Consider the following 12,564-nt stretch of genomic DNA (forward strand, 5'->3'; position numbering starts at 1 on the left):
GCACAGTTTCTATTTCTAAGTCAAGTGTTTCTGGTGTGCATGTGTGTGCATGTGTGTGTGTGTGTGTGTGTGTGTGTGTGTGTGTGTGTGTGTGTGTGTGTGTGTGTGTGTGTGTGTGGTGTGTGCCTGTGCGTATACTATATGTAGGTTCCCATATGTCCATGCTTTTATTCATGGGTCCTGGGTATCCGAACTCAGGTCTTCAGGGTCAACAGACAATTTACTCACTCAACTGTCTATCTAACTTAATATTTGTCTTTCAAACATAAGATATTATCTGTGTTAAGTTGTAGGTTTGGATTTTAAAGACTGTTGCTCCTCAAGGAAGGTATATTGTGTGAGAAGTAGGATTCACGGTAGGAAGAAATCAGGGAAACCGAACACATGAGCTAGGTTGATACAAACGTTTATTATTTCAGAGGCCTCTCTCTGTGTCTAGTAACACGTGTGTGTTTGTTGGTGTGTGTCTTGTTGGGAGGCTGGGGACAAGGGGAATGTCATGCTGGTTGGCAGAGGTGCAGCACAATGATATTTTATATTTGATGAGTCGCCGAAGCCAAGGACCTGGCCATCTTTCATGTAGGCTGTGTTCTCAGTGCGCACATTTTGTGTTCTCCTTACTTTTTACCTTTTTTTTTTTTTTCCTTTCAAGGTCCTCGAAGTAAAGCCAAAAATGCCTGTAGTTTATGAGCTTGGAGAAGTGCTCTCAACAGCAAGCATTTTCTATCTCCTGAGATGAGGGTGGGCAATGCCCTACCCAGAACCTCGATAGCATCTTCACCGTGCACCTCCCACAAGGAAGACAGAAGAGCCTCAGATGAGAAGAAGTTAACTTTGCCTCTGGGGAAAGCCGGAAACTCCCAACCAGCTAATACTGGTTTGCTTTAAAAAACTCGACCTTATCAGACCGGAGTAGCATTCAGAACACAGGCACAAAACCCAATGTTTTCTGATGTCAGATGATGACAGATGCCGGAGGAAACTGGCTTTTCACCAGCCAGGAAGAGCTTCGCTCAGAGAGCACACTGAAAGGAAACACACACCAGCCTTAAGCAGAAGGAAACGGGAAACGTCAGTGGTTTGCAAGGACAGCTGTTCCAGAAGAAGGAAGCATGGAGACCCAGGAGACTAGGTAAATAGTTAACATTTTAAGTGATAATTTGTTCATTTATTTGTGTGTGTGTGTGTGTGTGTGTGTGTGTGTGTGTGTGTGTGTGTGTGTACTCGTGAGTGTGGAGGTTGAGGGACTAATTTTAGAAGTCAGTTGCCTTTTTTTTCTCCCATGTGGATTTTAGGAATCAAATTCAGGTCATTAGCCTTGGTAGAGGGTAGAGGGCACCTTTGTCGTGCTGTCCCCGTGGTTGCTATTTTATGAGTCTGTGCCTGATCTTAGGAGCTTAAGGACTTGGACAAAATTATGTTTATCTCTTACTGTTGAAATTTGTATGTGCTCTTTCTCTTTTTGAATGTTTTAAACTGAAATAGAATTACATCACTTGCCCTCTCCTTTTTCTCCCTCCAGCCCATTCCAGCTACCCTTCCTCACCCCTTCTCATGCCCCCTCATGTAAATAGCCTCTTTTTCTTTGATGATTATTGTTATATACATACATATGTATGTGTACGTACAAATATATTTATATAAACATACCTTTTCTCTAAGCACTCTTTTGTTTTATTTCCTTTTTTGATTTTTCGAGACAGGGTTTCTCTGTGTAGTCCTGGCTGTCCTGGAATTGGCTCTGTAGGCCAGGCTGGCCTTGAACTCAGAGATCCCCCTGTCTCTGCTGCCTGAGTGCTGGGATTAAAGGTGTGTGTCACCTCTGCCAGCTTAGAGTGCTACTTTTATTTGAATGATGTGCAAAAAAACCCAAAAGACAAAAAAAAACAACAAAAAAAGAATTTTTAGTACCATAAACACAAGAAAGACTTCACATCTTAACATAGTGATATCAACAGATGAAAAGAGTCTTCAAATTTTGTTTTCCAAACTTAAAATACTAAGGGGATTAGAAAACAATAATAGCAGTGTTTCTCTACCAGCTCCTGAAAACTGCACATTAAATAGAAGCTCTGTTGTTGTTCTTGTTGTTCCCTAGCATTCCCAGGAGCACTTAGGAACTGAATCTTGAAATGCATTCCAGGCTGGCCTTGAACCTGTCCCCCCACCCCACTCAGTGCTGGGATCACACTTGAGCCATCACACTTGGTTGCTTTTAAAGCGTATGAATGTATGTGGGTACCATCAAATAACAGGCACATTCAGTTATCCTCTGTGTCTGCTGGAACCCAGAGGAATCACCGGGAACTAATGTCTTCACTGTAACTGATGTTGCCATTAGACAGAGGTGTGTGCATAACTTTTACCTTGCGATATTCTGCAGAGTTTTAGAGGATTTCTCAAGCACTTCCACAGTGGTACCTGCCCCCTTAAGTTTGGAAGCAGGTGAATGAAAAGTGAACTGTTTTTGTTTAACTTGACAGTTAGCTGATTTGTTTGGAGAAATTTCATCTGCAATAATCATACAGAGCACTCACCGGTCCTGACACTAATGACAAATTGTCAATCATCAGGACAAAGCCCAATGATGTAGGCTGTTTTGCAGTCACTCACGGGTGATAAATTCTATTTATGTCTAAAAGAAAAGATGAATTAAATTTGAGTGTATTTTTTTTTTCAGAGAAGGACATTATATAGGCTGTAGATACTTCAGAATTCTCACTTTGCTAAACACTAAAAAATATCAGTGACCAGCAATACACACATGTATGTGAGCACATACATATGTCTACATACACCATTGTGCATCCACTTCATTCAGCTTACTGGCTGCTGACCTCTCGTGTCTCTGCTGGTGTTCTGAGTGAGCGACAAAAGACTGGGGCTGCTGTATGTAGTTAAAGGGCAGAGATTATGTAACAAGAGAAAAATGTTATTTCTGTAGCACCTAACATTTGCAAATAATGATGAGAATTGTGGTGAATAGCATGAGGCTGTGACATGTTGCAGAAAAGAAAATTTCTTGGCCTGTGGTAGAACTTCTGCAGAGTTGTGAAAATCGTATTACCTCTCCATATGAATATTGTCTAGATTAGAGAAAGTAGGAGTTTTTTTTTTAAAGAAGATTTGATTATGTGTTGTACTCAATTCAACATGCCAAATAAACCTTTATTAGTCTTCTAATAATGAACACTCATTTCATAAGGCAAAAGAACACATTTGGAGGGGTTGCTTTGCCCCCTCAAGAAATCTCAAAGTCAGTTTGAGATCTAGATTCATTTAGGATCTAATTTGGGGCAGGCAAAAAAAAAAAATGTGTTTTGAACATTTGACTAAATAGGATCCTAGGTTACTGTGATGAAATTCTTGTCTGTCTACTGAACCAAAATAACAAAGATTCAAAAGGAGGTAACAGTTATATGTGAAAAACAAACAAACTGCTCTCCAGAGGTTTGGGAGATGGTTCAATGGTTAAATGCACCAGATGTTTTTGCAAAGGACCTGGGTTTGGGTCCCACCACCCACAAGGTGCATGTGAGGGGTATGTGCACCAGAGTACAGGTGTCCACAGAAGCCAGAGGCATCAGATCCCTTTGGAGCAGATGTTAGAGGTAGTTGTGAACCTCCCAACAGGGCTGCTAGGAACTGAACTCAGGTCCTCTGAAAAAGTAGCACATGCTTTTTAACTGCTAATCCACCTCTTCAGCCTCAAATTATTTATAACTTTCAACAACTGATAATCCCTTTACTGTGTGCATGCCCATGTACCTATGTGTTTGTGTGTATACACATGTGAGCACATGCATGTGGCGGCTCGAGGTGAACTTCAGGCATTACTCTTCAGGAGCCATCCACCTTGTTTCTTTTGAGACAGGGTCTCCTTGGCTCAGAGTGTGCTGAGTAGGCAACACTGGCTCCCATCATGCACCAGGGATCCAGATCTGGGATTATAGGCGGGCACTGCTATGTCTGACTTTTTACATGGGTTCTGAAGAGCAAACTCAGGTCTTTATGTTTGCATGACAAGCACTTTATGGACTGAGCTATTTCAGCTCCCTGGTAACCCTTCTCATTTTTTTTTTTTTTTTTACAAAGTAGGTTGTACACATTGTGAATGGCCTGCTGTTAGCCAACATTATAGAGTAAGTTACCTAATTTTTTCCCCAACACCATCTCACAGTTTTTGTAGGCAGGCTAATTTGTAATACAAGGTTTCATATTTCTCAAGAGACTAAGAAACAGCTGGCATCTCTACACAATATAAAAATAATCCAAACCCACAGAAACCTGCACGTAATAATTAGTGTGTCAGCAGTGATGTGTTTTATTTAGAAATTACCTATCACAACTCTAAGGCTGGAAGTTGCAAAGAGATTTTGGAACCTTTTCAGCAGGCATGTTATAACATAAAAACTCTCACTACCACCCGAAGTTACTACCCAGTTAACTGTATACAGCATATGTATGTCAGACAAATATTAAGAAACAGAAGGGTGGGAGAGAGAAAGAAAAAAAAACATGAAGAAACCAAATGCATCCATGTTGGTTAGTTTCCTTTCTGCTCTTGATGTTTGTGTGTAGTAGCTGGCATCCAGCAATTCATCTTTTATGTTCTAGATTAAATCTATAATTTAATTTTAAAGATCTATTTTATTTTTTTAATTGTGTAGATGTGTGTATGTATATGTATGGGTATGCCCACGTCAGTGCAGGTACCCACAGAAGCCAGAAGAGGGTGTTGGGGTCTCTGAGTTACCGCTTGTTGTAAACCACAGTGTGCGGACTCTAGGACCTGAGCTCAGGTCCTCTGGAAGGTTAAGATGGCTCTTAACCACTGGGCCGTCTCGTCATCCCCTTAAAAATAATTTCAAGCACTTTACCATATTATTGGCTAGTGAATGCAAGTACAGTCCTTGTGTTAAACTTAACACAGACGACTGAAAACATACCCACTTTTACGGAAGCAGTAATCCCAAGCTGACCTTGTTTATTAAAAATTTGCTTAAATCATTTGAACCTGAAAAACGTTTGAATTCACTTCTGTTTTTTTAGGGAGCTGAGAATTTCACCCATGTAGTTCACTGTTGCTAAACCAGTTTTTAACAGCACCCCATTAAGGGGCTTCATAAACTAATTTGGCAATGACTTGCTGAAGTAGAAAAACACGCATGCCTAACACATGTAAAGACACAGGTGCAGCTAAAGCTCACAGCAGTTGTCCTAAGACTTTATCCACACGTGGCAAGCAGAACAGGTGACAGCCACTGGCTTGTGTGAGATAGCTGCCTTCCTTTTTCATGCCACTTTTCATCTTAATATGAACTGTGTTTGTCACATGCCCAGAGGAAGCCGTTGGTTTTCTGCTGTTATTCATGGACGGCCTTTTGGAGATGCTGTTTGTCCTGATGCCTAGCTTTGGGGGTCTCTGAGTCCTTTGGAAACCCCTGGTGGCAGTAATCTCTAATTCCAGTGATGACGGGGAATGGAGGGGCTGGCGTAGGAGGGAGGGTGTCTGTTGGTGGACTGAGGAAGTGGGAGTCAGAGGAGTGGAAGGAACTGAAGAGAAGGCTTCGGTGTGAAGAGTGGGAACAGCTACCAGAAAGGGACAGGTCTGAGAGGAGGCAGTTTGAGGAGGTCATTGGCACACAAAGTCATCCTTAGTAAAATCAGACACAAGAAGGAAACTTCAGTGAGAGGGGTAGGAGCGTGGAGTACACAGGCCACAGAATGGGGGGAGAATTCAGACCTCAGAGGGCTTCCTGTATTAACTAAGGGTACTGTGCAAACAGAGATACTTGGGACACCAACCCAGCTGTCTCGATGCACAAGCCCAGCTGCCTCCATGAGCTTGGGACTCTGATGGAGCCTCTCTCTGCCCAAGACTCCACACAGTCTCTAGAGTGTTCCACTCAGGACTGTAGGAAGGAGACTCACTCTGCATGCTACTTCCATGGGCTGTCATGGGGAGCAGGGGCTCAGGAGTGTGGTTTCCCATCTATTGCTGATCAGTCAGGAAAGATGGCAAAGGTTTCAAAAAACGTGCATTTGGGGTCCTGGGTAAGGGCTCTGAGAGCCCAACGATGAATCTGGTCTTGCACAAGTCATGGTACCACGTGTGTTAAAGAGCAAATTGTTTTTGGCTCTTGTTACATAGGCAAGGAAGGCTATTTAGGACTGTAGTGACAGGCACCAAGACTTTGAAAATGGGGGTGGATGTCAGCTTGACCTCTAACACATGAAGACAGTTGAGCGTTCCAGTCAATGGGCTGAGGGAGGAGCCATGAAAAACCATGAAGGGATTCTTGTTAAATGGACTCCATGGGATTCCTGAGGCAGGAAGCAGAGTGATGAGTCTCTCTAGACTAGGGGATTCTCCCTGAACTAACTGAACAATTCCTGCCACGACTGACCTTAGACAGGACAAAGACAGCCTACTGATGGGACCTGTTGAGTAGCGGTCAACCTGTAGTTGGTCAAGGAGCTACTGGGTTTGGTCAAGAAGAGCACCCCATTAGACTCACACAGAGGCATTCCCAGCCTCCTCTCCTGTCTTTCCATAGGTTATCCCTGTAAACCAGACTTGCCATTGATCTCAGGGCCACAGCATGCTGGGACTCTAGACCAGCTCTGTCCTCAGAACCATGCATTCACTTGTCACAGATTAAAGGTTATGCACCATGGGTTATATATAGGAATAAAACTGATGCAGACACAAATTTTTATGAATCTTACATATTAGCAGAGTATGCTGTTGGTTTCCACCAACTTGATGCAAACTAGAGACACCTAAGAAGAAGGAACCTTAATTGAGGAATTGCCTCCATCAGATAGGGCATTTTCTTGATTGATTGATTGATAGATGTGGGAGGGCCCAGCTCACTCCAGGTTAAGCAAGCCATGTGGATTGGAGCTAGCTAGTAAGCAGCGCTCCTCCATAGTTCTCACCTTTGCTCCTACTTGAGTTTCTGCCCTGGCTTTCCTCAGTGATGGACTGTGACTGGGACATGTAAACCAAATCAACCTGTACCATCCTAAGTTGCTTCTGGTCATGGTGTTCATCACATCCATAGAAAGTAAACAAGGGCACAGGGTAAAGCAAAACAAAACAAGAAATTATACAATGTAGGGGATGATGAGACAAAGGAAGACACCTTCTGAGTCTCAGTGGGATCAAGAGTCTTAAACAGTGTGGTCAGGACATACTGGTGACCGGAGAAGGTGACATCTGAGCGAGCACTGAGGCAAAAAGAGATTTGGTCATAAGTTGTGTGGGGAAGAATGTTTCAGTAACCAGGATCTGAGTCTGTGATGGAGAAGGAAACTGTTCTCAAAGAGTCCATGTAGCTGGTCTGTTGAGGGAGCAGAGGTAGAAGTTGTGGAGCACATTACAAGATGTAACACTCCAGACAAGAAGTCTGTGGCTCTGGCCAGCAGGGTGGGTATTGGAGATACTCACCTGATGGCTGTGTGTTGGCCCACTTGCCAATCTCTCCATAGAGAACTATCTCCATACCCTGTCTGCATCAGAATGTTGACATGTCTAAGAAGAATCTCAGCACTAGGTTATGAATTCCCTAATTCTCCAGTATCAGTTGGATGGACCACAATTCAATTTTGACATTAGCAACCCAGAGCTAACACAAACCCTGACATCAAAGCCTCAGTCCCACGAGGCTGTACCTACTTGAGATGTCAGCTATCGATGAGTGGGATCCTAGACCACCTAGGCTTCTGCCTAACCAACTGCAAATTGGAGGATGCCTAAGATTGCCCTAACCTGGGTTTCAATAATCTGCTGAAATAACTTGGTGTTGAGGAGAGCACTTTCCCTAAGATTGCAGTTTGTTATAAAGGATTCTATCTATTCTGTGTGTCCCGGGAACAGCCAACTAGAAGAAATACAGAGGGTATGGTGTGGTGAGGGGTGCAGGCATGGATCTTTGCTGTTTCCCTCTGAGCATCCATCCTCCCAGAACCCTGATACATTCACCATATTCAAACTTCCTGAGCTCCATTGCCTCAGAGTTTGTATTAAACTTCTATTACATTGAAATGACTTGGTCATTGGCCATTGGTGCCTGCATTCAATCTCCATCCCATGTTTTCTACTTGGGGTTTCTTAAGGGTGGAGAGGAGAGGGGGACTTAATGACATGATTTGTTCCTCTGGCCACTAGCCTCCAACTTGAGGTCATTAAGAGTCACCTCTGCATCTATACTCAAAGTCCACTGTGAATAACTAAACACCCTCCTATTACTCAGCAAGATTCAAGGGTTTTAGGTGTTTCTGTGTCAGGAACGGGATAGCTATATTTATATGATCCGCAAATGTAAATAACAAATATGCAGATGGCAGAATGGTCTTCAGGACGGCAGGCAGATCTGCAGTTCTAGTGTCTGGAAACAAGTACAGACAGGGAGGAGCAGGTGGCCAGGACACCGCGCCAAGCCAGCATGCCTGATGAAGGACAGGCACAGAAGTCATTTAGGCTTGACGCCATGGTTGCCCAGTGCTGGGGGCAAGCCTGGGTCAGTGGTTTTATTCCATACCTCCTAGGTCGCAGAAGCTCACAAGTACAAGTAAGGGCAATTAGTGTGCACTGCATAATTGCTGGGTCCAAACCTTCTCTTGAGTGACAGGACCCAAAGCCCCTTGCCTCTGACATCCGCTTCATTTTCCCCCATCTATTTCTGGGTATGCTTGGGGCAGGGATAACTCACAGGGGCTCAGGGATAGGTTTGCTCATGTTCTTTCCACTTGCGTCCCTTGGCCCTGGAGTCTGTACCATGCTTCTGCAGCTGGTGTCCTGGGCAAGATGTCATTCCCATGTCCCCAGTGGAGCCCTTGAGCCCAAAGCTACTTGTAGTGAGTGTATGAGTGTGTGTGTGTGTGTGTGTGTGTGTGTGTGTGTGTGTTGGGGGGCACAGTGGCCAGGGCCGTTGTGGTAGTACCATGTGAAGTTAGTCTTGCCCACTATTTATTTTCTATCAAATACTTTTTATTATTACGTATTTATTATAGAAAATAATGTGTTTCATCGTAGCATTTCCCATGAAAATTTGTCATAGCCGCTTTCCCCACTGCTTTTCTCGTCCCCGTCCCTCTGGTCCCCTTTCTGCTTTTATGTATATAATTCTTCCATCTACATTCTGCATGTGAGAGGACACATGTGACAGTTGTCTTTCCACATCTCTGTCCCTTATGTCCTGGGCACTGTGGCTTCACGTTGTGTTGTCCCAGGCTCAGAGCCATTGCCTTGTGTGTCCCAGGAAAGAGGAATGTGGGACTTGCCCTGTCCTCATATCTCCTCTTTGCCTTAGAAACAGCCACCTCCAAACGGTGGAAAACAAACTCCTTGTAAGCACCCTTCCTCCTCTGGGAAACAGTGTCGTGCAATGGTGTAAGCCAAGCTGGCCCTGCTTGCTTTGGATCTCAGCCTCGCCATTTGTAGTACGGTGGCCATGAATCAGTGACTATTTCCTCACTGTAAGAAAAATCATCCCCATGGTCCCATTGAGTGGGCCCTGTGACACCACACAGGTGAGTGCCTGTCCTCCTGGGGCTCCTTGTCCTAACAGTGACAAGCAGTGGAAGCGCTCAGTATTCACCCCTGCCTCTCAAGTTTGAATTCCTGACCCGGCTAGCGGTGGTGTTTGGGGAAGTCATGGAACCTCTGTGGGTGGGGTGGGGTGTCCCAGCTAGAAGTCAAACACCGAAGGCTTTGTCTGCCACTGGCTCCCACCCGATCTTCCTGCTTCCTGGTCTGGAGCCACAGAAGGAGCTGCTACACATTCCAGCCTTGGCTGACTGAAACCATGAAGCAGAACCTCTGCCAGACCATGTCACCATGACCAGAAAAGGAACAGTGACTTTGTTCCCCTTGTCCCTTGGATGTTGAATGGACACTCAGGCTGCACCCCCAGAATGTGGGATTAACTATGGTTCATCAGGAAAGGCCGAAATGAGCCACAAGGAAGCATCCCTGTGCTCCCGGAAGCCAAGAGCAGCCACCTTCTTACCTCTTGGACCTCTAGAGACAAGGCATAGGAGCTGAACAGGTTGAACACTCCTGATCTAACATGTGAAATCTGAAAGGTCATTATCAATAGAAAATTCCCCATGACCTCAGGTGTGGAGTTAAAATGCAAGTGTATTAACAAAATCAAACCACATGAAATCACAGCCAAGCGATCTGCATGAGAAATATCTGAAATACAGTGACTTTGAGTTTAAACTTACGTCTTAGTTAGGTTTTTGTTGCCACGATAAAATGTTGACCAAAACCACCTTGGGGAGGGAGAGGATTTGTTTCATCTTACAACTTCCAGGTCTGTAGCACAAATCTTAAAAGTTCTTATTAATAAAATCAAACCCAGAGCCAGGTATTGGGGTGAATGCTGGCAGACCAGAGAAGCAGAACAAGCCACAGCCACCTCACCTTGCCAATTCCTCAGCTGATCCTGTTTCCTCAGACTGGAAGCCTCTGAGTCCCCATCCAGAATGGATCTCAGCTGAACTGCTGCTCCAAAGCCTAAAAGCTTAACCAGCCTAGTTCCTGGTCCTCATGCCTTATATACCTTTCTGCTTCCTGCCATCACTTCTTGGGATTAAAGGTGTGAGTCACCATGCCTGGCTGTTTCCAGTGTGGCTTTGAACTCCCAGAGATCCGGATGGATCTCTGCCTCCAGAAGGCTAGGATTAAAGGTGTGAGTGCCATCATTTTCTGGCCTCTATGTCTGCCTAGTGGCTGCTCTGTTCTCTGACCCCAGATAAATTTATTAGGGTGCATGATATATTGGGGAACACAGTATCACCACACAGGTCACATAATTCATTACCAAGGGAAGTCAGGAAAGGAACTCAAGGCAGGAACCTGGAGGCAGGAACTGAAGCAGAGACCATAGAGGAATGTTGCTTACTGGCTTGCTCCCCATGGTTTGCTCAGCCTACTTTCTTATAGAACCTGGATGGCACCACACACAGCAGACTAGGCCCTCCCATATCAACCTTCAGTCAAGAAAAGGCCCCACAGACAGGCCTACAGACTAATCTGATGGAGAAATTTCCTCAATTGAAGTTCCTGCCTCCCAGGTGACCTTAGTGTGTGTCAAGTTGACAAAAGCAAACCATTACAACTGTGTCTCTCTATAAGGTACATTGTGTAGATGCTAGTGTTTCCAAATTGAAAATACCCCAGATCAGAAATAGTTCCAATTCCAAATGTTTCAGATAAAGGGTGCTCAGCCTGAACTTGAAGCCCAGATGTATTAAGGAAGAGCAAGGCTCCTGGAGAAGGGCAGCCACCTTGACTTAGAGGTCCAAGTCACGCCATGATGAAGCCCATGGTGGGTGTTGGGCAGTGAATTCATGAACTCACTTTCTGAGACCTCACATGGTCCACATTTAACAGAATGCCCAGTGTCCCTGCTGTCCTTGAAGGCTAGCTGGGCGAGGGAGGGTAGAGAGGTCATGTGCACCAGAGAGATACACTTCTCCCTCAGCTGGACTGGACAGAACCCTGTGCTTGTTCTTGGTGCCTCTTTACCTCTTTGAAAAGCTTTAGGCATGTCTATAGAAAAAGGGAAAAATGCTCCAAGGGGCACCCAGATGCTCACCTCCTACCAAGGGGCACCCACACACTCATCTCCCACGGAAGCTCTGCCTCTGCACTTCTGCATTTTGAAGCAAGTCTTAGACATTGTACAGTGCCCTGGACTCCATGACCAGGCCCCTGGAACACATATGCCTAGAGGCACATCTTGGCAGTCACCGGGAGTGTGAGGAGTTCCTGTTGGGAGGCTGCAAACTGGAGAAGGGACTCTGTGGAGCAGGGTAAGTTCACAGCAGACCCCTGAGTGTGGGCTGATAACTCACACAATCACATCTGCCATTTCAGTTAGGGTGCTGGAATCTTTACTCTTGTCAGTGCTGGGAACCCACTGAGTCCAATCTCAGCCCCAGTCTTTACTCTTTTATTAAACATATTAATTGTGTGTATGTGTGGGCATGTGCATGACATGGTATTGGAGATCAGAGGACAGCTTTCGGGAGTTGATGCTCCCCTCTCACGTGGATCCTAGTGATCAAACTCAGATCCTCAGGCTTACCAGTAAGAACCTTTACTGGCTGAGCCATCTCCACAACTATGGACACCGCCACTAAAAAATCAACAAACAACTTTTCTGTAAGAATAATGAAAAAATGCATGTATTTCCCAGCATAAAACACCAGGATTTTAACTGAACTCATTCGCTGACTCTCCTGGGGGAAGGAATCCTGTTTAGAAATGGTGAGTCAAACTGAGTATTGCAGGGGTGGGGAAAATAATTTCTCTGTGATTCTTTAATGCAAGTTAATCTCATTTGTGCTATGCTGTTTGGTTTAACGGTGTGGTAATAAGAAAAACAGAGGCAGGTGCTGTGGTTCATGTCTGTAATCTCAGCACTGGGGAGGCAACTGCAGATGGATTACTGGGGATTAAAGGGAGCCTGGGCTACAGAGTGAGTTTCAGGCTAGCCTGAGCAATAGAGTGGGACCCTATCTCAAAACAAACAAACAACAACC

General features: G+C 44.8%; 1 protein-coding gene across 2 annotated transcripts in view; it reads left to right on the plus strand.

The window, feature by feature from the left end:
* The window catches only part of Sacs (sacsin molecular chaperone), an 80,021-nt gene that overhangs the window by 7,696 nt on the left and 59,761 nt on the right, over positions 1-12,564 (plus strand). For both annotated transcript variants that reach the window (XM_036199619.1, XM_036199617.1), the window contains exon 2: positions 653-1,132. In XM_036199619.1, coding sequence (XP_036055512.1) covers positions 1,113-1,132 — 20 coding nt within the window. In that variant the 5' untranslated portion in view covers positions 653-1,112. The remainder of the gene's footprint in view (positions 1-652; positions 1,133-12,564) is intronic.

This window comes from Onychomys torridus, chromosome 9 (assembly GCF_903995425.1).
Source record: "Onychomys torridus chromosome 9, mOncTor1.1, whole genome shotgun sequence".
Classification (NCBI taxonomy): Eukaryota; Metazoa; Chordata; class Mammalia; order Rodentia; family Cricetidae; genus Onychomys; species Onychomys torridus.